This window comes from Ochotona curzoniae, unplaced genomic scaffold (assembly GCF_017591425.1).
Source record: "Ochotona curzoniae isolate NIBS_2020 unplaced genomic scaffold, NIBS_Ocur_1.0 contig_883, whole genome shotgun sequence".
NCBI lineage: Eukaryota > Metazoa > Chordata > Mammalia > Lagomorpha > Ochotonidae > Ochotona > Ochotona curzoniae.
This window is the reverse complement of record NW_024466599.1, coordinates 5,916,064-5,941,168: the sequence shown is the minus strand read 5'-3', so window position 1 is coordinate 5,941,168 and position 25,105 is coordinate 5,916,064. Positions and strand designations below refer to the sequence as shown.

The window sequence follows — 25,105 nt, the reverse complement described above, 5'->3', positions numbered from 1 at the left end:
AATATTGGTCTTTATTTTTTTCCCTCTCTTTCTTGCTGTTGTTTCTACTTTGTTTGAAAGGCACATCCATGTGGGAGACCCAGAAGAAGCTCCTGGCTCCTGGCTCCGGGCTGGCTCAGTGCTGGCCTTTGCAGCTTTTGGGAAGTTCAGCGGTATTTGGAAGACGCTCTCTCTGTAACTCTGCCTTTCAAATAAATCAGTCAGCCTCTAGATGATGATTTCTCCTGGAGGCAGAGGTAGAGGAGAGACACAGATGGACAAGGAGACAGACAGCGCTCATGCTTTGGCTGACTCGGCATCTGCCTGCTATGGCTGCGAGTTGGGGTGCCCTCCAGGTGTGTGGGTTCCCCCAGGCAGCCTGGAGCCCTCACTGCTGCCTCCAGGGTGTGCAGTGGGAGAGGCTGCCCTCTGCAGCCAGTGTCCGGGATCACACCTGGAATCCACTGTGGGCTGCCTAGGCCAAATGCCTTCCCTGCTTTTCTTATTCAGAATGCTTGGTTTTAGTTTTATCTTAAAATTTTTTCCCCAGAGAATATATGAGACATAGCTAGTGAGAATGTGGAACTGAGCCTTAAATTTTATCTTTTGCACTTGTATCTTATTAGCCATAGCTGCTGGCTGTGCACGGGACCCGTGTAAGAGGCAGTTTTGGGCTTGCCTTCTCCAGAGTCCGTTCTGTGCCGTGGGGTGGGGGCACGTGGGCTGTGCTCACTTCTCTGCTGAATCCCAGAGGGTTTTCCTTCGCTCTTTGGCACAGTAGACTAGAACCAGGGGTAGTGCTAAAGACTGAACCATGATGGGACTAGCCAGGCACTTGGTTCCTTTTTGTAAATTAACTGAGATCGTGCCAAAGTTGAATCTATCCCTTTTAAAAACTTATTTCCAATTTGATTAATTTATTTTGGGGGAGATTTGCTTTTTTCAGAAAGACAGATTTATTAGAAAGGAGATAGAGAGATAAATATCCTCTGCTGGTTCACTCCCCACTCCCCAAGTGGCCACAGTGGCCGGAGCTGAGCTGATCTGGAGCCAGGAACCAGGAGAGTCCTCCAGGTCTCCCACGTGGATACACGGTCCCAAGGCGTTGGGCCATCCTATACTGCCTTCCCAGGCCACAAGCAGGGAGCCGGATGGGAAGTGGAGCTTCCAGGACACAAACTGACACAAATATGCTATGCCAGTGCTGCAAGCGGCGGTTTAGCTTGTTATGCCATGGCATGGCTCATAAATCTATTCCTAGTGGTCGTGTTAGTTCTGCTGGTACGTAGGGAAGAAGTATAGGAAATTATGTATATTCATAAAATGCTTATGATACAGCAGCTCACTGGCTTTTAGGTTTCTCTGGAGATGAGATCTTAGACTTTGATCACACCAGAAAGCGTGGTAAAGCTTTGTTCTTTTGTTTGTATTGGTTTTAAAAATGAGATTTACTTTCGCCTGATTGGAATGTGTTAGACTTAACACAAAATGCAGATGTTAGAGAAATATGTGAATGGATGGTGCAGGAGCAGCCCGCCAAGGAAGCTAGGCGGTGTTCTAACTCCAGCTCCCGCCATGCGGAGGACACATGTTGGTTGTACAGCCTTGGGACTGTGTGTGTCCATCACAGCGCGCTCTGGGACCCTGCTGCCTTCCCTCTCCCTGCACGTGGCCGTGCGCTTGGGCAGCCTTCCGCGGGAGGAGGGGGTGGGCCTGCCACCTGCTGTTTATGAGCTGTGTGCCAGGCCCTGTGTGCTTTTACCATCGCTGGCTTCAGCACGTCCCTATGGGTGGACATTTTATTCGGTTTGTCTCTAGCTACGTATCTTCCTCTGTGTCCCGGTACACTTGTGGGTGTTCTTGTGTAAGTTGCTCTATGGATTTGGGTTGTGTAGCTATCAGTACCAACAGGAAGTCTGTGCTAATCAACCACAGAGTGTGGAAGTGCTTATTTCTTTATTTTTAAAGATTTATTGGTTTATTTGAAAGGCAGACTGGCAGGGAGGGACAGAGAGAGATACAGAGAGAGCGAGAGAGGGAGAATTCCAGCTGAGACTTGGCTTTAGCTGAGCCTCTTTCCCTGCCTCCCAGGGACAGCAGGAAACTGGATGGGAAGGGAAGCGGCTGGAACTTAGTTACTGAAGAGTACAAAACCCTCAATTAAAATCAATTAAGATCAATAAACTGACAGCTTGATCAGACATCCTGTCTTGCTGTCCATTCTTCGTGTCTCTTGTCCCCCAATCTCTCCTAGATGGTTGCGACCCCCGTTGACCGTCGTACTAAACGGGACAGTGCTGATATGGGATGCCGGCATCACAACCCACAGCACGATCCTGGAAGTACTCATTTTTAATCCTTCCAACACAGATATTAACTATATTTTGTATCTTGGCTGTTCTGATGTGTTAAGTATCTCAGAGTCCTGCCTTGTGAAAACATGAGTCAAGTTGCCTCTTGTGTATCCAGCATCCCGTATCAAAGTTCCAGTTCAGGTGCCAGCTGCTCCACTTCCAATTGAGCTCCCTGCCAATGCGCCTGGGAAGGCAGTGGAAGTTGGCATGAGCCCTGGCACCCCTGTAGCCATGTGGGAGACCCACATGGAGTCCTGGCTCCTGGCTTTGGCATGACCCAGGCCTGGCTGTTGCAGCCATTTGGAGAATGAATCAGTGGAAGGAAGAGCTCTCTCTGTTGCTGTTTTTCAAATAGACAAATAGATATTTTTAAAAAGGTATTGCATATTTTAATCTACTTTTGTTGAACTTCTTATAATGTTTAGTAGTTAATAATTTGTATTTTCATTTTCTATGATTTCTTTCTTAATTCTATGTTCATTTTCCTCTTTGGATGTTTAGATTTTTAAACAAGGTGTGCATGTGTTAATCTGCTTTTGCTAGACTTCCTGTCACGTTTATTATTTGTATTTTTATGTTCTGTAACTTCCTTGTTGGTTCTGTGTCCCTCTGCATCGGGGGCTGTTTGGAAGGGGCTGAGTTAGTCCCTTGCTCTCACTTGGTTCTGGTGAGGACTGTCTTTGTCAGCCAGCTGTGTAGCGTTGTGACTCTGCAAAGTATGTCTTGGTTTTTTGCTTTTGCATCACATTCCTTTTTTTTTTAATAGGAACATACAAACCTCGGGTTCGATGCTATGACACTTACCAATTATCCTTGAAGTTTGAAAGGTGTTTGGACTCAGAGGGTAAGAGACAAAGACTTCATGTGAACAGCTTTTTTCTCTTCTTTTCTTTTCAAGATTTATTTCTTTGAAAGGCAGATGGGGTGGTGGGAGAGACAGAGATGGAGATCTTCCGTGTTCTCACAGCCAGGGCCAGACCAAAGCTAGCAGCCTAGGATTCCCAGGTCGGTGGCAGGGGCCCAACACCTCGTCTTATCCACCGGTGCCCATCAGATGTGCCTGCTTCAAGCCTCCCAACTCGCCCTCCTGCTGCTAGGCAGAGGAAGCTGCTTGGAAAGCTCGCAGGCCTCCCTGCCGCACTCTGACGCACAGAGCAGAGGGCTCTGCATGAATGAGCATGTGTTACAGATGTTTGAGAGGACGCTCCAATCAGCTAGTTGACTCCCGGGATACCTGCGACAGCCGGGACCGGGCTGGGTCGACCCCCGGCCGGGAACTCAGGCCTGGTCTCCCGCACAGGTGGCAGGAGCCAAGTGACGTTAGCCACACCTGCTGCCTTCTTCCACCCTGGAAGAAAGCTGTAGCCAGTTGTTGAACCTGTGCGCCCGGAGGGGATGCAGGCCTCGCGGGGGCTGTCTGAAACACAGAGCCTGCCTTCCCTCGAATTCTGCTGCAGAAACGTTGTCGGGGTGAGGGAGAAGGCCGCTGGAGGGCGTTAGTTACGTTTCTGGCCAGCAGAGAGGGAAGGTTCAAGTGGGGAGCGCAGCTGCGTTTGCCGCTGGGCCTGGAGAGTGAAGGGGAAGAAGCTGACGGGGTGTGTTCTCTGGGAAGCCCGCGGTCCCGTTGAGTTTGGAGAGAGCTGCGGCTCTGTGCGCCGCCCTAAAAATAGCTGCTTCACAGTTTTTGTTTAGCAGGTCACCCGTGAAACGATAAAAAGTTACTGTTTTTGTAAGCAACAGTTTTTAATGTTTTTGAATGTAAACATCTGGAAGTCTTGAACATCTCAGAAAAATAGCAGCAAAAGTTGACAAGTCATTTTCTTCTGCGACTTTGCCTCATATGCCAAAGCCTAGTTAATGTGATGTACTTTTATTGTCCAGTTAATGTTTTTGGTGGCCATATGGCAATTTTGTTCTCATTTATTTAGACAAAAATGGAAAACTTACAGTGATATTCATGTGTAATTTCTGAGTTGAACAAGGACTTTGTATTAAGGTTGCATTATTTTTCTTCTAGTTGTCACCTTTGAGATTCTGTCTGATGACTATTCAAAGGTATGTGTGATAGCATGGGTCTGTACTGGCTTTACCTAGGAAATGACTGAGTGGAGTTTATTGTAAGAAGTGTTTTTATGATATTACTATTGAATGAAAAATGACTAGTAATCTATCATGTTCTTCTGTGTTTTTGGTTTGGTGTGTGTATGATACTTAGTGTCTTTTTTTTTAAGATTTATTTTTATTTTTATTACAAAGTCAGATATACACAGAGGAGGAGAGAGAGGATGATCTTCTGTCTGATGATTCACTCCCCAAGTGACTGCAATGGCCGGTGCTGTACCAATCTGAAGCCAGGAGCCAGGAACTTCTTTCCAGGTCTCCCACAGGCTTTGGGCCATCCTCGACTGCTTTCCCAGGCCACAAGCAGGGAACTGGATGGGAAGTGGAACTGCCAGGATTAGAACTAGTGCCCATATGGGATCCTGGTGTGTTCAAGGCGAGGACTTTAGCTGCTAGGCCACCGCACCGGGCCCAACCTAATGTCTTAAACAGCAGTGATTAAGACAACCTTTGGCTAGTCTAATATTAAAATGACCTTTCCAGTTGTGTGTGGGGGTGTTGTTTGTTTAAGGATTTATTTATTTGAAAGACAGAACACCTGAGAAAGATGGAGAGGGAGATTTTCTATGTGCTGATTCATTCCCCAGATGGCTCCAGCAGCCAGTTCTGGGCTGAAGCCAGGAGCCAGGAACACTATTCCTGTCTCCATGTGGGTGCAGGAACCCAGGGACTTGAGCCATCACCCTCTGGCTCCCCAGGCATGGTAACAGGAAGCTAGGTAACAAGTACAATGTCTGGGACTTGAGCTGGCACTCTGATATGGAATGGCAGTTCCACAAATGGCAGCTTAACCCATTGTGTCACGACGCTGGCTCTCAGACCTTATTTATTTGTTTTACAAACATTTATTTATTGAAGACAGAGTGACGGAGAGTGAGTGGGGGACAAATAGAGAGGGAGAGAGAGATCTTCTGTCCTCTGCTTCTCTCCCCAAAAGGCTGCTGTGGCTGGGACTGCAGCAGGCTGAAGCCTGAAGGCTGATGCTACATCCAGCTCTGCGCGGCGGTGACGGGGCCCAGGTCACTGGTCCGCCAGCCCCCCACCTTGTCAGGAGCATAGCAGGGAGCACCTGGCACTCCTGTGTGGGATTCGAGTGTTGCAAGCCTTGGCTTAACTTGCTGCATCATGAAGCTGACTTGTGAATGTGTTGTTTTAAAGATAAAGATTTATTAGTTAATTTGATTATTTGAAAGAGCTACAAGCAAAAGGAGATGGGAGGAGAGAGAGATAGAGATGGATCTTCTTCCATTGGTTCATTCCGCAGACAGCTGCAGCTGCAGTGAGCAGGCTGAGGAGCCAGGAGCTTCTTCTGAGACTGCCACGTGCGTGACGGGCCCAAGGACCTGGGCCTCTTCCTCTGCTTTTCTCTGGCTGTTAGCAAGAGCTAGACAGGGAGTAGAACGGGGATGTGAACCCGTGCTGGAATGGGATGTGGGAGTGAGGGCTGCCTGCTGTGCCACAGTGCCTGAGCACCTGCCCACTTGGTATTTAGAAGACTCAATCTTCTTAGAACAACTGACATGTAACATTTGTTATTCTGGGACCCAGTGCGGTAGCCTAGTGGCTAAAGTCCTCAACTTGTACCCACCAGGATCCGGTATTGGGACTGGTCCTAATCCCGGCAGCCCCACTTCCCATCCAGCTCCCTGCTTGTGACATGGGAAAGCAGTCAAGGACGGCCCAAAGGTTTGGGACCCTGCACCCGCTTGGGAGACCCAGAAGAAACTCCTGGCTCCTGGCTTTGGATCGGCTCAGCTCTGGCCATTGCAGGCACTTGGGGAGTGAATCATTGGTCAGAAGATTTTCTTTCCTGTCTCTCTTCCTCTGTGTATATCTGCCTTTCCAATAAAAATAAAATAAATAGTTTTTTATTTTTTTTTTTTTTTTATTTTTTTTTTTTTTAAAGATTTATTTTTATTATTTTTTCATTGGAAAGGCGGATATACAGAGAGGAGAGACAGAGAGGAAGATCTTCCGTCCGATGATTCACTCCCCAAGTGAGCGCAACGGGCCGATACTATGCCGATCCGAAGCCAGGAGCCTCTTCCGGGTCTCCCACGCGGGTGCAGGGTCCCAAAGCTTTGGGCCGTCCTCGACTGCTTTCCCAGGCCACAGGCAGGGAGCTGGAAGGGAAGCGGGGCTGCCGGGATTAGAACCGGCGCCCATATGGGATCCCGGGCGTGCTAGGTGAGGACTTAACCACTTGCGCCACCGCGCCGGGCCCAATAAATAGTTTTTTAATATATTTTTTATTTTCAATTTTGGATTATGTGGTACAATATTGTATAGGCTGGGATTTTCCCCTCCCCCCCAAACTCCCACTCCCAACAGATTTTCCCCACTTTACTACAATGGTGTATTCCTTCGTAAGGAATCATAATTCTATCAGTCTCTTATTTAAGTGTACCCGACATTGTTGGTACAGACAATGTCAGACAGTCCAGCATCCCATTTTCTACACATGTCCAACAGTTTCATTGGGAATCCATCTTTTGTCCGGAAGCAGGGATGCATGTTCTATTAGTCCTCCTCATCTGTATATGACAGACCCCAGTACTCCATCACTGTACATTTCCATAATTGGGAAGCCATGAAACTAGGTCAGCAACAGCAACAGCATCGACTGTTACCGGGTGTGAGCAAGATCTCTCCAGACATGTCTAAGGTTGATTAACGAGTCTTTATTAACCAATCTTGGTGATAATGGAGCATACTAGAAATAGCAAATCACAAGTCCATATGGCAATCCAACCAATCATAATCCCGAAAGGAACAAACGGTCATTACCCTGAAGTCCATCGTTAAGCTGAAGACCTATGTCCCAGCTTCCCCAACAATATAAGTTATCCTAAGAGACATGTAACAGATGACCTGGACACACTTCCAAAGCTGCAGACATCCACCTTTCCCTGGCTTCTCTGCCCACATTCCGTCACTGCTAGGCCTCACCTCTCCTGGAACTGCTGACAGCACACAGACCAGAAACAACATTGCTATATCCATTGTCCCATCTAAGCAGTACACAGGGACCATGATTGCTCCGACCAGCAGAGCCAGTAACGTGGACAGGGAGAGGGTCTGGGGATGAGGCACCGACAGGAGACCAGTGATGGTGGAAGTCTATGAAGTCTTGCTTTATTGCTCCTTCACCTCTCCTATGCTGTTCCCCCCACGTCCTAACTTAGTAGGACATTGGGTACAGATGAGTTCTAGTTAGTCTAGGTGTTTTTAGCCACAAGCCCAGGTCCTGTTCCTGCCCAGCTCAACAAGTGGTAATCAACTCCTTAGCCCACTGTCAATGGGTGCTGGCTATCACTGGCTGCCCCCCATGACATCAACAACAAATTACAGCACCATGAAAAAACGCCACTGAGTATCCAACACATGAGTGACAAAAAGGAAACACAGAAGTTTCTTGGGAAAAATGATGCCACTGTGTAATCATGAGCCAGTGATGAATTCGATGAGAAAAGAAATTATTTAGAATTAACAAAACTGAAATAAAAAACATCAGAACACATGGAGTATAGCCAAAAAAGTAAACAAACAAACAAAAAGCAGTATGGATCAGATTATTGGAGTTACACTTTCCGTGTTGTTTTCCTTACATAAGAGAGAACATATGGTACTTGTTCTTTTGTGATTGGCTCATTTCACTGAGCATAATGGTCCCTTAAAAAAATTGTGAATCTGAGTATTGATTTCCCAAGTTGCTTTCATTTTCTTGTTCATAAGAAAAAACACAGTAAAGTAACTTTAATTATTTTAACACTGGTGGCCATCACTGTTCTGGAATGGTCCACGGCACAGTTACATTTGTTTCTTGATACCAGTAGTCCATCTTGGACTCTGGTTGTTGTTTTTTACCAGTTACAAAATTGCCAGTTAATTACTTACTCAATTTTAAATGACTGATTTTAGTGATGCCAAAGGCAGGTTTAGCGTCCTTAGCTGATCTGTGTTGTATATTATCTTTAGTTCTGGAAATTGGGGTACACTTTACCCTCTGTCTAGGGCAGTTGTTTAGCACATTTTGACACATGCAATTTTGTAATACATTTTCTCCAAATCTTGGTAAATTTAGCTGTATCACCCACAGATTTTTAAGATATCTTTTTTGTGCACTGAAGTTGAATTGAAACCCGTGTGTCAAGGCCCGTGTGGTATTTCAGGGTTATTGAAGTGTCTTAGACAGGAGGTGGCCCCTGGAGGTGCCTTCCGAAGTGCAGGTGCCAGGTACAGGGGACATTTCCAGCCCTTCCGTGGGGGGCTGCAGCAAGACTGGCTGGCTGCAGGGGGCATTCCCTAATGGAGCACCTGCGTGCAGAGAGGGGGAGTGGCTGAGGGCAGAGGGCTGAGGGCAGAGGGCAGAGGGCTGAGGGCTGAGGGCAGAGGGCTGAGGGCAGAGGGCTGAGGGCAGAGGCTGAGGGCAGAGGGCAGAGGGCTGAGGGCTGAGGGCAGAGGCTGAGGGCAGAGGGCTGAGGGCAGAGGGCTGAGGGCAGAGGGCAGAGGGCAGAGGGCTGAGGGCAGAGGCTTTCTTCCGGCCTTGGTTTTAGTGCTGTTGGAGTAGATGTTCTGCTTAGGAAGCTGACTGACTGTCTTGTTTTGTTTCAGATTGTCTTCTTACACAATGATAGGTACATTGAGTTCCACTCGCAGTCAGGTTTTTACTACAAAACCAGAATACCCAAGTTTGGGAGGGATTTCTCTTACCACTACCCATCGTGCGACCTGTACTTTGTGGGCGCGAGGTATGTCTCCTGCCACCCAACCTGCTTCTCTGGAATTTCTTATATGTTTCTTTCTATTTAAATGCTTGATTACTTTTATAATAATAATAATAAGTAATGTGGTTATTGTAAAAGCCAGAAATTTTAGAAAATAAGGGATAAACAAAAGAAAAACTTGTTTACATATTCATGTATCTTATTTATCTATGAGCATTTATTTATGTTTGTATTTGAAAGAAAGAGAATAAAGTTTCATTCACTGGTTCACTCCCCAGAAGGCTGCACCAGCTGGGCTGGGCCGGGTGTCAGGATCTCCTGTGTGGCAGGCTCACCTCCCTGGCCACGGTCTGCTGCCTCCCCGTTGCAGGAGAGGTGAGGAGGCACTGCAGGGTGGAATACACACGCCTAGGACAGTGGCTTAACCCACTGCTCCACCATGCCCAGCTCTCCTGTAGTTCTGACACCTGTTATTAGTATGAGATTTTTTTACCATCAGAAGTGACTGTGATGGTTACTGTCAGTGGTTGGACCAGGAGCTACTCATCAGAACTGTGGAAGTCTGGTTAGCGCAGTGCAGTTGCTAATGTGTGCCCATGGTGTCGATGCATTTTTAGTAAAAAGGAGGCAAAGAGAGAAAATAGAGACCAGCAGGCAGACGAGACAGCTCCTGTGTGCTATGTCATTCCCTAAATGCTGGCAGCAGTCAGGATTGGGCTAGGCCAAAGATGGGATCCAGGCATTCATCCCAGCTCTGTGGGCACGAGGGACCTGGGTCCCTGAGCCAGCGCCTGCTGCCTACCAGGGTCTGGTTAGTGGAAAGCTGAAGTCGGAACCGAACCAGATGTGAGTGCAGGCACTTCTCAGAGACGGGGATCCTAACCCCCGGGCCTGAGGCTGCTCACAATAGCTGAGATGCTGGGGTGCTACCCCCCCGCCCCTGGGCCTGAGGAGGCGGCTCTCACAATACTGCTTTGTTTTGTTTTGCTTTTTAGTTTTCCAGATGTGTTTACTTCCTATATCTTGTGGTTCCTGTTTGTTCAGTATCAAGCATGAATTTCTGTTTAGGTATTAGTGATTTAGGTCATATACAACTAGGGACCGTAGTTTAGAAAAATGGGGGGTGGCTGGCTTTAAAGAGGTTTAAGATGTGGTGCCCGCCTTGGCTGTGGCTGCTTGAAACATTGGCTTCTGTTAGTGGGGCGTAGGTAAGCTGCTGGGGTGCTCCAGCTGGGCAGGTCAGTTTCCTTCCTTCCTTCCTTCCTTCCTTCCTTCCTTCCTTCCTTCCTTCCTTCCTTCCTTCCTTCCTCCCTCCCTCCCTCCTTCCCTCCTTCCCTCCCTCCCTCCCTCCCTTCCTTCCTTCCTTCCAAGATTTATTTATTTTATTGGAAAGGCAGATGTACAGAAAGGAGGAGAGACAGAGGAAGATCTTCCGACCGATGATTCACTCCCCAAGTGGCTGCAACAGCTGGGCTGCGCCAATCCAAAGTCAGGAGCCAGGAACTTCTTTCCAGGTCTCTCAAGAGGGTGCAGGGTCCCAATGCTTTGGGCTGTCCTGGACTGCTTTCCCAGGTCACAAGCAGGGAGCTGGATGGGAAGTGGAGCTGCTGGGATTAGAACTAGTGCCCATATGGGATCCTGGTGTGTGCAAGGCGAGGACCTTAACCATTATGCTATCGCACCAGGCCTGGCAGGTCAGTTTCATAGCTGGCTTAGCATGCTTAAATGCTACCCTTTCCATGGTTATAAAACTACGCATTCACAATGGAAAATGGGGACGATACAGCAAAGAGTAAGAAGTAGCAGGCATTGTGCTGCCAGGGCTAAGCTTGGGCCACTTGCGTCTCAGCTCAGTCCCTGGACTTGGAACCCGCGTCCGCTTTGCATTCAGCTTTCCTGGTGTTTTCCTGGGTCTCCTAGGCCTGGCACACGTGTATAGGTGCGCGTTAGACTTTGGAGTTTTGCGTTCTCTGTGTTATCTCTAAATATTCTGCTTAGTTGATTCATAATGTTTCCTTGGCGGATGAGTGATTTAAATCAGTTTTATATGTAAACAAGTTCAGAAATAAGACATTTTTAGGCTTTGAATACATTTTTTTCTGTTGGCTTATAGATAAATACTCATTGTGTGTATATATATATATATGTTCATAAAATGTATGTATTTACTTGAATATATGGATTAGAAGCTTGTTCTAGATTACTGAGTTCTAAAATTTCCTTTATTGCTTCGCAGCTCTGAAGTTTATAGATTGAATTTAGAGCAAGGCCGGTACTTGAATCCGCTGCAAACAGACGCTGCGTGAGTATGCTGCTTGCTGTTCTTATTTTGACCAGGAGATGGAGCCAGATGCTCACACTGTTACTATGAGCAGCTCTGCACTGAAGTGGAGCTTTGGCCCAGCGGTTCTGGCAGATAGCAAATACGTGTATTTAAAAAAAAAAAATAATTTTTCTTTTCCGAAAAGTTTACTGAAAGTCCCGGTGATCTTAAAATTATATAAAACTTACTTAGTAACTTAGTTATTATTATTACTTGTAGTATTCTTTCAAGTTTCTGTCATAGTTCTGTTTTGTGTTATTTTTCCCCCATGGGAAAATTTTGAATGCAGTTAGAGTCCTATTTCTTAATTTTTTTTTTTGGCTAGTAGACATGTCAATGTTTTTGTTTCTCTCTTATCATATGTTATAGTCCATGCTCCCCTCAGAGGGGAATGCTTTAGGAGTGCGTCTGTCTTTGTTATCCGTCATAATGAACAAGAGCAGTGACTTCAATAGTGGAAGTGTGTGTTATGGGCCAGGTTAGAGAATTACTTGACAGCGACGTGTGTGTGTGTGAAGAGCGAGGGGTCCGCGTGCTGCTTGTGATGCCCGGCCTGGCCAGGCTGAAGGCTAGAGCTGGGAACCCAGCGGGGGTCTCCCCGGGCATGGCAGGAAGCCACCTGCCCGAGCCGTGCCCAGCTGCCTGCCAGGGCCCGCAGTAACAGGACGCTGAGTGAGGAGCCGGAGGTGGGTATCGAACCCAGACCCTCGCAGATGGATCGTGCAGGTCCCAGCCTCTGTGCTCACCGCTAGGGTGAGTGACCCCTGAGGAGCTTTCCAGGTTCCAGGAACCTTGGAATAAAAACCCAAGCAAACTCTTCACGTCTTTCTATTTGGCTTAAATTGTTCTTATTTTCTTTCGAAAGATTGTAGTGATTTCCTGACGGCATTGGCACATGTGAAAGCTGTCTGCCCTCTGGCTTGTAGCTTCCTGTCGCAATCCCCGCGTCTTCTGTCCTTGAGTGCTTCGGACCTGCGGTGGCATGAGGCAGTGGATCAGAGCCGGGACCAGTTCTGGTCCTCCCCATGAGCTGCTGGAGCACCTCCGGGGCTGGCCTCTCCTTCCCTGCCGCCCCACAGCACCCCAGCACCCCACGGCAGAGCCTGGGTCGGCGCCTTAACCCTTTCATGCCAAAGAATGAGAAGCTGTCCTTTTCCCTCAGTTTGGGTTGCTGCAGGAGGGTTTTGAATGTCCCTTCCCCCTGCAGCGGCTGCCAGCTGGTGTGTTCTCCCCTTGGCTTTGCTGTTTCAGGGAGAATAACGTTTGCGACATCAACATGGTGCACGGCCTGTTTGCCACAGGAACCGTCGAGGTAAGCGCGTGCGGGCGCGCTGTCTGCCCGGGCTGGGGGTACGTTTGCTCCCGAGTGCTGTGAGGCGCCGGGTGCCTGGGAGCAGGACAGCCGTGCGGTGTGTATTTCCAGTGTGTGGGGTCGTTGATCTGGATTGCTTGGGCAGGCTTCCACACGGGGCTCAGAGACTGCATCTGCAGGGCTGAGGGGCCTAGCGTGGCCTGCCCTCCCTGCTGCACCTGGTCCCCTCTGGAGACGGTGTGTCTGGGCTCCCAGCTCCTTCCCCACGTGGCAGGAACTTGGTTCTGAACGTGGGGTGCTCCTGCGGGCCGACCTCTCGCTGGAGAGACTGGGCTCACAGAGCTCCGGGTCCTTTTCGCAGCCACGTGGCTGAGAACCACGTGCAGTGACCAGAGCGAAGGCAGCGAGCAGGCGTGGCGGCCCGGGACGGGCGGCCTGTGGCGTGGCTCTGCTGGGCGCCTGCGCAGGCACATTGCCCACCGTTTGCGATGCTTCCAAATTAGTGTCCTTGCGGGACAAGAATTTAATTTTTCTGTTTACATTTTTAATTTATAACAATGATAAATACAGTAAAAAAGAAAAATACAAGCGTGTCGGAGGCAAGTGGTTAGAAGGTGTCCCTGGGGCCTCTGGCCGCCGGTCCGAGTGCCTGGGGTGTTTCCTCCATATGTGCCAGTACGCATGTGTGTACAGGTGTTGGTTTTGAAGTTTCTACGAGTGAAATCGCAGGTGCGCATGCTTGCAGTGACGTCACGTTCTGGAGGTGTGTCCCTGGCAGTTCACAGCTGTGGGAGCATCCTGGCGCAGTCAGAGCGACTCGGCTGTGACGTCACGGGCGCGAGTCCCGGCCTCAGCAGGCTTGTGCTCTGTAGTGCACGGCTGTGCAGTGTGCCATCTGCTGCTGTTGATAGTCACTTACACTGTAAAATTAATGTTTTAAAACTGATGGGTAGGATTCTATTGTTTGAGTGCACTGTGAGTTACTAAAGCAGGCCCACAGGCAGGAAGTGGAGTTTTTATTCAGTCAGATGACTTGCACGTTAGGAAATGAGGATTTGAAATGGGGCCTACGAGGCTGAACTTACAGAAATATGTAAAGCCTTGAGTCTGTTAGGATGTTATTATTTTTTTAAGATTTATTTATTTTTATTGGAAAGGCAGATATACAGAGAGGAGGAGAGACAGAGAGGAAGATCTTCCGTCCGATGATTCACTCCTCAAGTGAGCTTAACGGCCAATGCTATGCTGATCCGAAGCCAGGAGCCAGGAACTTCTTTCCAGGTCTCCCACACAGGTGCAGGGTCCCAAAACTTTGGGCCGTCCTCGACTGCTTTCCCAGGCCACAAGCAGGGAGCTGGATGGGAAGTGGAGCTAGTGGGATTAGAACCGGCGCCCATATGGGATCCTGGTGTGTTCAAGGTGAGGACTTTAACTGCTAGGCCACGCCGCCGGGCCCAGGATATTATGCTTAAGTCATGTTTCTTAAGATTGCTAAGGGCAATATATTTTTGAAAAATTTATTAACTTATTTAAAAGAGGTCAGAGAGAGGAGAGAGATATCTTCCACCCCCCGAGTCACTCCCAAATGGCGACAACAGCCAGAGCCGAGCCGGGCCAGGCCGGAGCCGGGAGCTTCATCCAGGTCTCCCACGCAGGTGCCAGGGCCCCACTGGATTGTCATCTGCTCTTTTCCAAAGTGCTTTAGCAGGGAGCTAGCTCTGACTCAGAGCAGCCGCAAGTTTAACTGCCAGCCGTGTGGGATACTTAGCGGGCTAGGCCACGACACTGGCCCCAAGATGTTTTTCTGAAAGAGAATGTCTTCACCTATACAATCATGACATCATGATTAATAAATAAATAAATTTATTTACTTATTTTTTTTTTACTGGAAAGTCAGATATATAAATATGAGGGGAGAGGAAGATCTTCTGTCCCCCGATTCACTCCCCATGTGGCTGCAGTGGCTGGAGCTGTGCTGATCCAAAGCCAGGAACCATGAACTTCTTTCATGTCTGCCAAGCGGGTGCAGGGTCCCAAGGCTTTGGGCTGTCCTAACTGCTTTCCCAGGCCACAAACAGGGAGCTGGATGGGAAATGGGGCACCAAGACACAAACCAGCACCCATATGGGATCCAGGCACAAGCAGGGTCAAGATTTTAGCCACTAGGCTACCATGCTGGGCCCGTGACTAAGGAATTTAATACTGATATGATATATTAAATTTTAGGCATTGGTACAGTAGTATTTAAATATTTTCCCAGTATTCCAAACTATCTGTATAGCTATTCCCCTGCCCACCCCCTGCTGTAATCCAGGTGCAAGCATCATGCATTGCGTTTTAAATCTTTTTATTCCCAAGTGATTTTTTTTTTCTTTTTATTTTGTGAAAGAAAATCAGCTCATAGTAAAATGAAACTTATTGATTATTCTTATTTGGAAGATGTAGAGACAGAGATAAATATGGACAGCTGTCGCATCCATTGGTTCTCTCCCTACATGCGTGCATGTGTCGGGACGGGGTTAGGCTGAAGCCAGGAGTCCAGAACTCGGTCTGGGTCCTGTGCATGAATCACAGAGCCGCAAGTGGTGCCACCGTCTGCCACCGCCAGGATTGCATTAGCTGGGACTGTACCAGGCGCTCCCTTGGGGGAAGCGGCCAGCCTAAGTGCAGCCTACATTGCCGCACCAAACACCTGCCACAGTAAAGGGCTTAAACAGGTCTAAAGTAACAAGTTCTGTTTTATTCTCCGTGAGCGAATCCCTGCTGGTGAGGCGGCCCTTGGCCCTGAGAGGCTTGCCGGCTGCGACTTTCATTCGCCCTTGGTCTCCGTGTTTAGGGCCGAGTGGAGTGCTGGGACCCCAGGACGCGAAGGAGAGTGGGCGTGTTGGACTGCGCGCTCAGCAGCGTCACGGCGGACTCGGAGTGAGTAGACCCTAACCCGGGGAGGCCGTCCGGCACCCCGAGCCAGCGGCTCAGACTGAGTTCAAGCACGTCAGTGCGGGCTAAGCCCTTGAGAGAGCTCTGCTGTCAGGCAGCACGAAGAGGGGGAGCCGGGGAGGGGGCTTTCCTAGTCCCTTGCACAGTGCTCACTTCCGTTGCCGGGATCTCTGCCAGGGTGGGTGCTCCTGCCCTGTGCCACCTAGGGACAGAATCGGGTGAAGAGACGCGCTGTGAATCCTGAGGCAGAGGGGACTGTGTTTCATGCTTCTCATTGCTGTTTGCCTTGAGGGTGCAAACCTCAAAAACTAAGTGGGGTCACCACAGAAATCGTGGAAGTCCCCATCCCCCCCGCTGTTCCCCAGGGTGCCTGGTGTTTCCCAGTGGTCGGGCATGTTCCTGGCCCTTGTCAACACAGGAGGGAGCAATAGGCAGATTGCTTTGGACCCTGCGCTTGAGGTTGACTGCTGCCATGAGCCCGGGAATGCCTCCCGGCTCCGGGTGCTCAACGTGCTGCCTTGACCTGCTGGCCCTTTCAGCTGTGCGGGAGGGCGTTCAGGGCTGTGGGTTGTGTGTGGGAGGGTATTCGCTGCTTCTGCGTCCTGTGCAGGGGATGGGGTTGGGGGAACGTTCATGGCTGCCGGGTCCTGTGCGGGAGGGCCTTCAGGGCTGCCGGGTCCTGTGCGGGAGGGGGTTAGGAGCTGCTGGGAGCCCTCTGAAGTGCTATAGTATTTTGTGTATTTTGCATTTGGAGCAAAGGAAGATTCATTTCCTTTTTATTAATTTTAACAGATTTATTTGTTTTTATTGGAAATGTAGATTTAGAGAGAAAGATCTTCTGTCTGCTGGTTCATTCCCCAGGTACTCACAGCAGCCAGAGCGGAGCTGATCCGAAGCCAGGAGCTTCACTGGGATACCAACCAGTGCCAATATGGGATCCTGATGTGTGCAAGGCGAGGACTTCAGCCACTTGGCTACCATGCCGGGACCCCGGTTCCTTTCCTTTAAAAAAAAAAGTCAGTTCTTGCTCCACTTCCCATCCAGCTCCCTGCTTGTGGCCTGGGAGAACAGTGGAGGACAGCCCAAATAAATTCCAAACCTTTTAAAGAAATCAGTTTATATAAAACAGTCTTACCCAGAGAAGAAATTAAGAGTGCCATGCAGGAAGGAGACCTTTGTCTAATTGCATCGTCCCTTTGTGGTAAGCTGACGGGAGTATTTTCATCCGTGTATTGTGATGTTGAACGTGGACCCAGGGACACTCGTGCCTAGCCCTGGCTTTCACTGAAGGAGGCTCCGGCGGCTCCGTTACTGCTGCTTTGAAGGATAGTACATTAAACTATTCTAAATCGCACAGCTTGCTTACTCTGTGCTTGGTAACAGAATAAGCCAGTGGAAAACGCAGAGTGTATTGGTGTGGAAAAAAAAGGATCAGAAGCTTGTGTGTTTCGGAGGCAGAGGAGGTGTAAGCTGGAGACCCACTCCTGGAAAGCAGTTACTTTTCCTTTGTTCTTAAACACTAACTTGTCCTGGAATTTGAAAAAAGAGCATTACTTTATGGAAGTGTAAGGAAGCTAGGCCAGCAGGCGTGCTTCGTGCTTCGCAGTGTGTCCTGGGCTCCTCTCATTCTAGATGTAGTGGTTACAGTAGAAGTAACATTGTAGGAAACTTAAGGAAAGAAGGCAAGAGAACATTCTTATCTTTGGGGCCTGGTGCAGTAGCCTAGCAGTTAAAATCCTTGCCTTGCACGTGCTAGGATCCCATATGGGCACTGGTTTTAACTCCAGCAGCCCTGCTTCCCATCCAGCTCCCTGCTCGTGGCCTAGGAAAGCAATCGAGGATGGCCCAAAGCCTTGGGACCCTGCACCTGTGTGGGAGACCCACAAGAGGCTCCTGGCTCCTGGCTTCTGATCGGCGCAGCTTTGGCTGCTGTGGCCACGTGAGGCGTGAACCATCGAATGGAAGATCTTCCTCTGTCTCCTCCTCTCTGTATATCTGATTTCCTAATGCCTTAAAAAAAAGACACCATAAATGGGGTGCACATGCCTAACACAATACATAGCACCTGAGAGTTAAAAAAAACTTTCTTAACTTTGGTATTTAGAAACGCGGTGGTATTTATTCCGTTTCCTTTTATACTAGAACATTGATTTTTAAGCATTTTGGGTGGTCTCCTTTGTCCTTGAAGGTAGACCACTTTCCAGCTCTCGTATTTTTTTTTGCTACCTGAAAAGATAATTTTATTATTTAGAAAGATGATTTATACTGAATATAAAAATGATGGCAGATTTGAAAAATACTAAAAAGGAACATGGAAACAGAAGCAGCCTGACGTCCCAGGGCGACGGAGGGGTGGCTGAAATAATCAGCTCGTGACGGCCACGCAGGGCGCTCACGGCGTGCGGTCGCGTGTTGCCCTCATTGCCTTCGTTCCCTCGGCCGTCTGTGTTTAGGGCATTGAGGACAGGGTTAACTCGTCCTACAGGATGTCATCTGCCCACCCGATCACAGCGAGCCTCACTCCCTCGGGCCCCTCGGGCCCCTCAGACCCCTCAGCCTGTGGCAGGTGTCCCAGCGCTGTCACTAACGGGAACGTGTCAGGGAGAGTCTGGGGTGCTGATAGCTAACGCGTGGTGGAAGCAATGGCTGACAGGGTGTGCCTTCTGTTTGCCAGCCCTAAGTATTTCACACATACCAGAGTACTCGCTGCCTTCCCTCTGTGCTGGGCACAGTCACTGTGCTTATCCATGGCCTGTGTCCTGGAAGGATGCTCCACCCAGGCCACCAGGGGGACGGGCAGACCAGCGGTTGGTTGTGGAGTTGTAGTGCCATTAGGTAGGACAGCCGCGAGCCCCTGTGTGTGATGGGGCAAAAAGGCGGGGCATATGCCAAGGCGTGCATGGTTTTTCTTGCTCAGTTAATTTCAGGTGATTTTACAGATTTAGTTCTTAATACTAGGTTTACTTTTGTCCTCTGAATGTTCTAAGCTGCCACTTCATTGTTTAACCAAGTTCTGGAAGGTTGAACCAGGAGGGTGAGAGGAAGCAGCCCTGGGATGGAGGAGGCCGGCGTGGTGCCGACATGGCGGGCTTGTCGGCCTGAGAAGCCCCGCGGAATCAGCTGGAAGCCTTTCAGAACTAACGGGGTGGCTGCGAAATAAATGTGCAAGATTTGATAGCTTAGGTGTTTTCAGCAATGTGCAGTGAGAAAAATGTCATGGGAAAATCATTTATAACCACAGGACTACATAGAGAAAACAACACCATTCTTACTAGGAAACAAAGTTTTAGTGGAGCAAGCTTATCACTGTATTGAAAAATTATTTGTTCAAAAGGTTTATTTATGTATCTGAAAGGCAGTTACAGAGAGTGGAAATAAAAAGTGAAATCTTTTATCCACAAAGGCCCTAACCAGGAGCCTGGCTTTGCCAATTTTGCCACAAAATTGGCCAGGTTCAAGTGCAAGACCATCTTCTGCTGCCTTTCTGAGCACTTTAGCAGGGAGTGACTGGAAATGGAGCAGCTGGGACTCAGTTTGGCATGGGTGCTGGTTTCACTTGCTGCCAGGACCCCAGCCCCTGAGAGTGAGTGATTCTAATCAACTAAAGATGAGGCAAGGGTCTGCATGTTTCGTGTAGTTCCGGGCTGAGGCTGTAGGTGGCAGTAGAGACTTGAGGAAGCTGACTGCCAACTGCCTGGCCTGGGCAGGAAGCGTGGACCAGTGTGGAGAGCAGGACTGCTGTCCACCTGTGACCCAGCACCTGGATCTCTGCCCACTGTGGAGCATTGCTTGTGGTGCCGAGCACGTGGTGGGTGGGTGAGAAGTGGTCAGACCATTCGTTCTGTTTTCTACAGATTCCAGTGGCCTCATTTGGTGATTGGTCTTTTTCCTTTAAAGAAAAAAAGATTTCTTTGGTTATTTGAAAGGCAGTGAGAGAGAGAGTGAGATCTTTAATCTGCCAGCAAGTAGGTTCATTCCCCAAATGGCTGCAAAGGCCCAGCTGGGCCAGGCTGAAGCCAGGAGCCTTGAATGCCGTCTTGCTCTCACTGGGGTAGCAGGGCCCCAACCACTTGGGCTGCCTTCCTCTGCTTTCCCAAACACATTAGCAGGGAGCTGGATTAAGATCAGAGTAGGTAAGCCTTGCACTCTCATTGGGATGCCAGCATCACAGGTGGTGGTTTAGCTGGCTGTGCCACAGCACTGGTTCCTGATGATTTATCTTGATTTACCGGGACATGGATAATTTTAAAATGATCGTTGTAGCCATGTCCAATTAGAACATTTCTGTTAGTTAAAAAAGGATGTCTCTGAAAATACCTTGTTCTGGCTTAATTACATCGCAGGCATTTAGGCTAAGAGTGGGACTGTCTACACTCTGAGTGCTTGGTTGTAATTCTTGGCCCCATCTCCCGGCTCCGCATTCCTGCTGCCGCAGAACCTGAGTGCAACAGTGGAGGCTCAGCCCCCTGATTCCTGTCACCCCCGGGAGGCTGGCCTTGAATCCCTGCGCCCCAGTTTTAGCCTTGGTTCCCCTTCAGTGGTTGGATGTATTTGGGGGTAAACCAGTAGATCGGAGCTCACCATCTGCCTGTATCAATTAAGAAGCTAAAAGAGTTAAATGAAAGGTGAAGAGGGTTGCATTTGAATATGAAGAGTATGTGATGAAAGGCCGGGTGTAGTCACCGTTTACACAGAAAGCTGGGAGGATGACTGCGTTGTAGAGTGGAAGTGAGGGTTAACTGAGTGAACTTGGGAGGTTGACCATATATGTTCATGGAGTGTGAACATTTTCTCCTTGCAGGATAAGCACTTTGCCAACCATCTCTGCTTTGAAATTTCACGGGGCTCTGAATATGGCCGTTGGGACATCCACGGGGCAGGTAACTGTCAGCACTGGAAGCAAGTTTGTGTTCTGAGCCCTCAGGATGAGGTGTTCCTGTTGGGGCAGAGAGAAGGGGAGGCCCCCGCAGGCCGCGTTCCTCTAGCTCCCGAGGAGCCCTGCTTTGCTCGGTGGTGGCCTGAGATGTGCTGGGGCGAGAGGGGCAGTTCTGTTGGCCCGCAGAGCTTTGGTCCAGTGTCCCTTGGAGAATTTTCCGGATTGTGTGGAACAGTGTTCTGGGGTTTGAGCTGGGAGTTCTGCTGCAGATTGCCGTGGGTTTGAGTATAGGTGGAGGCTCTGAGAAGTCCTGCAGACTTGGCTTTAGCTCAGGCGGGCTCGTGGTGGCGCTATGGTCCCGTGCTGAGTGGTCAGGGTCAGCAGTGGGTCTGAGCGCACTGCGGTGCAGCCCTGTCCTTCCCTGCCCAGCTCCAACGCTGCTCCCAGAGGGGTCTGAGATCTGTCACTCGTCGCCAAGACCAAACTTCTTACGACGGGGTCAGAGTAGGCCACTCCTCCAGGCAGGATGGTGATGGCTGTCACCACAGTTCTGCTGGCAACGCCAGGCCTTCCCGTTTGATTCAGTTGCCCTGTCATTGTCTGCTATGGGACAGACCCTCTGTGTGTATTTGCTGAATTAGCAAATGAAGTAAGTTCTTTAAGAGTTGTTCTTTTTTTTTTAATAAAACTTCCTTTCTTAGCATAGCTCAATAGTTGTTAAACTTGTGTGCCCAAACATATGCCCAGGATTGAATTCATAAAGCTATGTTCTCTAGGAGTCACTTAAGTGATTGTTATAGAAAATTGTTGGCTGTCTTTAGAATGTCAGTACCTTGAGTAGGGATCTTTATTCTTTCAGAAGAAGGTAATGAAACAGATGGGAATAGTAGCCTGTGTGGTTTGCTGCTAACAGTGTCTCTTCTTTGTTTGAGGTTCTCTTGTATGATCTTCGGTCCGACAAGCCATTGCTCGTCAAGGACCACCAGTACGGACTGCCCATCAAGTCAGTGCACTTCCAGGAGGCAATGGATTTGATCTTGTCTGCCGACTCTCGGATTATCAAAATGTGGAACAAGAATACAGTACGTATTTTTGGTTGAAATTGCTTTCTTCATTACTCATATGCTTCCTCTCCTGCTACCTTTGCTGAGTTACGTTGGGGCCTTCAGGAAGAGGCAGCCAGCGTCTAACTGGGACATAGTCAGTTACCTTAGGTTAACTGGTCATTTTCTTCCTGTGAAGAAATTCTGATTTGCTGAAACTGGCATGCATTGTAGATGTTTTCTGAGTGAAAATCATTGTTTAAGAGTTTTGCTTTTCCCTTCCTTCAACTCCAAGTGTCATTTTAAAGTGTGATAATCCACATAGAATATAGCAATATGTGCTGGTTTGAATTACCTTCTACTTTTCATTTTATTTATCTACATACATATTTTTAAGGACTTATTTAATATTTATTTGAAAGGCCAAGTTACAGAAAAAGGTAGGTAGGTGCGTGCACACAAACACACACACACACCAGATTTTCCATCCACTTGTTCATTCCCCAGATGGCAGCAGTGGCTGGGGATGGCCCAGGCCAAAGCCAGGAGCCTGGGATTCCTTCTGGGTGCATTAGCAGGCAGGTGGATAAGAAGTGGAGCTGCTGGGACTCAGACCGACGCCCGTGTGGGATGCTCACACCGCAGGCAGCAGCACCCCAGTGGCAGCCCCTGCTTTTCATTTTAAGCCCGGGCATGTCTTGGGTGTGTGAGAGAATAGCAAAAGGTTAGTTTATTGGGGTATTCACTTTTGTGTGGTGTCCCTCATTGCATAGTAAATCTGTATGCCTTTTCACCTGCCCTTTTTTTTTTTAAGTTGGCTCATTAAATTACTGGGAAAACACAGTGAGAATAACAATTGTTTTTAAGCATTCTTTACAGTCATTAGAAACAGCATCTTTCAAAAACCTATATATTTTTTTTTATAGTTGATATGTAATTTTTTTTTTTATTGTTGCTTACATTGTATTATGTAGTACAGTTTTATAGGCACTGGGGATTCCCCCCACCCCTCCCATACCCCTCCCCCCATGGTGGATTCCTCCACCTTGTTGCATAACCATAGTTCAAGTTCATTTGAGATTCATTGCTTGCAAACACTTGCCTAGCATAAAGTTCAGCGTCTTATTGTCCAGATAAGTTCAGTGGCCTCTTGGGGAGACCTTCTATGGTCTGAAGATAGGTCTAACAGAGTAAAGATCCGGTCAGTTAAAAGCCCCAACAAGGCGTCAGTATCAATATACAACATTATGGAATGATATGTAATTTTTATGAAGTGGGGGAGTTGAGCCTGGTGGTTAATATGCTTCTGCCCTATTTTGGAATGCCTGGGTTGGGTACCCACCTCCCGCTCTGAACTCCAGCTTCCTGCTGACCTTGAGCAGCATGTGCTAGCATGACACCTGCTTGGGCTCAGTCACAGCTGTTCTGAGCATTTGAGGGCATGAACTAGTTGGGCGAAAAAGTTCGCATTTGAGATGAAGTTGGTGCACAGATCGTCAGCCTCGGCGTCGGTCACCTGTAGCAGGTGTCTCTGGCCGGAATTTTTCTCTGCTGTTTTTCTGGCCATCCCAAACTAACTTGAGTCAAAACAGTCTGTTTGCAACACACACTTTGAAAACGTGAAGTTCTGCTCAGGAGGGTGTGTGCATCCCGCCAAGGCAGCGGGTGACTGGGCCAGTTTGCTTGCAGACTGCTTACTTGCTGCAGTTTTCCATAATATGGATTGGGTAGAAACTGTGACTACTTCCATTTCATTTCCTTTTTTAAGAAAGTATTTATTTTATTTTTATTTGAAAGGCAGAGTTACAGAGAGAAGGAACGATAAAGATTGAGCTCTTGGCATCTGCTGGTTCACTTCCCAGATGGCCGCAGTGGCTGGAGTTGAGCCGAGCTGAACTGAAGCCAGGAGCCAGGAGTTTTCTCTGGGTATACCCCATGGGTGCAGGGTCTCGAGGCCTTGGAGCACCTTTCACTGCTTTCCCAAGCCACAAGCAGGAAGACGGGTTGAAGTGGAACAGCTGGGACTTGAACTGGCACCTGTGTCAATGCTGGCACTGCAGGTGGAAGCTTAGGTTACTATGCCACGCTACCATCCCCTTTCACTTCTGTTCCATGCTGCTCTTCCTTCCTTCTCCTTTGCCTTGAGCAGAAAAGGAGGCAGCTGTGTGTGTTTCACTGCTGGGTATCGAGGAGCGTGAAGTTGGCACCGGATCTATCCAGTTCTCTCTGTTGCCCTGGCAGCTCACCTTGTCCTAGTTTGGCTTCCAAAAACAAGTTACAAGCTTAAGAGCTTGCAGAAATTTTGCTGGTCTCACATGAAATCATTATGCTATCATCACTGCCATAAATTTGATGTTGGCATTTTTTTGTCTGCTGTGACTAAACACTTCCTCTTGACTAACACCCAGGTTCCCTCGCTTTGCGTGACTTACTGGCCTTGTTTATCTTTCTCATTGCTTTCTCCACACCCAACTTCTTGTCTTCTTTTTTCTGCTTTTTTACTTTCCTTCTCATTTAATTTCTTCAACTACAACACATCTGCTAAGCCCTTGAAGTGGAGATGTGTGTCCTTGCCCGCAAGCCGTGTGGGTCTCCGTGTGTGGGCAGGAGTGTGTCTTCAGTGATTGTCCTGCTCCTCAGCCTGGGGGGCAGTGCGGCAGAACTGCTGGCCTTCCCCACTGGCTCGCTCTCCTGCTCTGGCCTCTCTGGGAACCACCTGAGTCTGTTGCATAGATGGGAAATTTTCCAAAAGTTGATGCACAGAGATTGTAAGTGCTGCCGTGTCCTGAAAGGGTAGGCTTGTCTACAGCTTTATATTCCTGTATTTATTTTTTGACAAGTTGCCTTTTTTTCTTGCCCCCTGTTTCTTCATCTCTGAAATGAGAATATTTGATAAATTTATCAAAGGAGTTCCCAAAGATTTTTCAAATCTAAACTCTGTGGTTATTTTGTTTTCTTTGCAAAGTGTAGGTGGTTGAGTTATCCCTCTAGTTTGCTTGCTTTATGTGACATTTCCAAGAGTTGCCTGCCTTTAACTATCCTTATTCATTTTTGCTTACATTTTAGGGGAAAATATTTACTTCCTTGGAGCCAGAGCACGACCTCAACGACGTGTGCCTGTATCCCAATTCAGGTATGGAGTGTGTGGCAGGCGGTCACTCGGTGAGGCAAGTCTAGGCACTGCGTCATTTCTTAAGGCAGAATTTGGCTTGGTCTGGACAGTTCTTGCTATATTATTCTTACATGCAGAAGCCAAGAAAAGGAAGTGGTGTTGATGACTCAGAAAATGGCACTCTTCATGACTCAGTGAGTCTTCAGCCTGCCTAGCTATTAGTAGAAACAGGTAACAATATACAGGCTTGTGGCAGGTGCAGTGCTATTTTAGTGTGCTCTTAGCTCTTTTATGTGATTAGCAGTAGTGCCTGTGGCAATT

General features: G+C 48.4%; 1 protein-coding gene across 3 annotated transcripts in view; it reads left to right on the top strand.

Annotated features, from left to right (window-relative positions):
• NOL10 (nucleolar protein 10) overlaps positions 1 to 25,105 on the top strand; it is a 92,556-nt gene that overhangs the window by 7,206 nt on the left and 60,245 nt on the right. Inside the window, exons 4-12 of one of the 3 annotated variants that reach the window (XM_040992822.1) lie at positions 3,100 to 3,177; positions 4,351 to 4,388; positions 9,069 to 9,205; positions 11,418 to 11,483; positions 12,756 to 12,816; positions 15,653 to 15,738; positions 20,555 to 20,633; positions 21,562 to 21,711; positions 24,739 to 24,805. In XM_040992822.1, the coding sequence (XP_040848756.1) occupies positions 3,100 to 3,177; positions 4,351 to 4,388; positions 9,069 to 9,205; positions 11,418 to 11,483; positions 12,756 to 12,816; positions 15,653 to 15,738; positions 20,555 to 20,633; positions 21,562 to 21,711; positions 24,739 to 24,805 (762 nt within the window). The remainder of the gene's footprint in view (positions 1 to 3,099; positions 3,178 to 4,350; positions 4,389 to 9,068; positions 9,206 to 11,417; positions 11,484 to 12,755; positions 12,817 to 15,652; positions 15,739 to 20,554; positions 20,634 to 21,561; positions 21,712 to 24,738; positions 24,806 to 25,105) is intronic. The other 2 variants (XM_040992823.1, XM_040992824.1) reach the window with 2 other exon arrangements.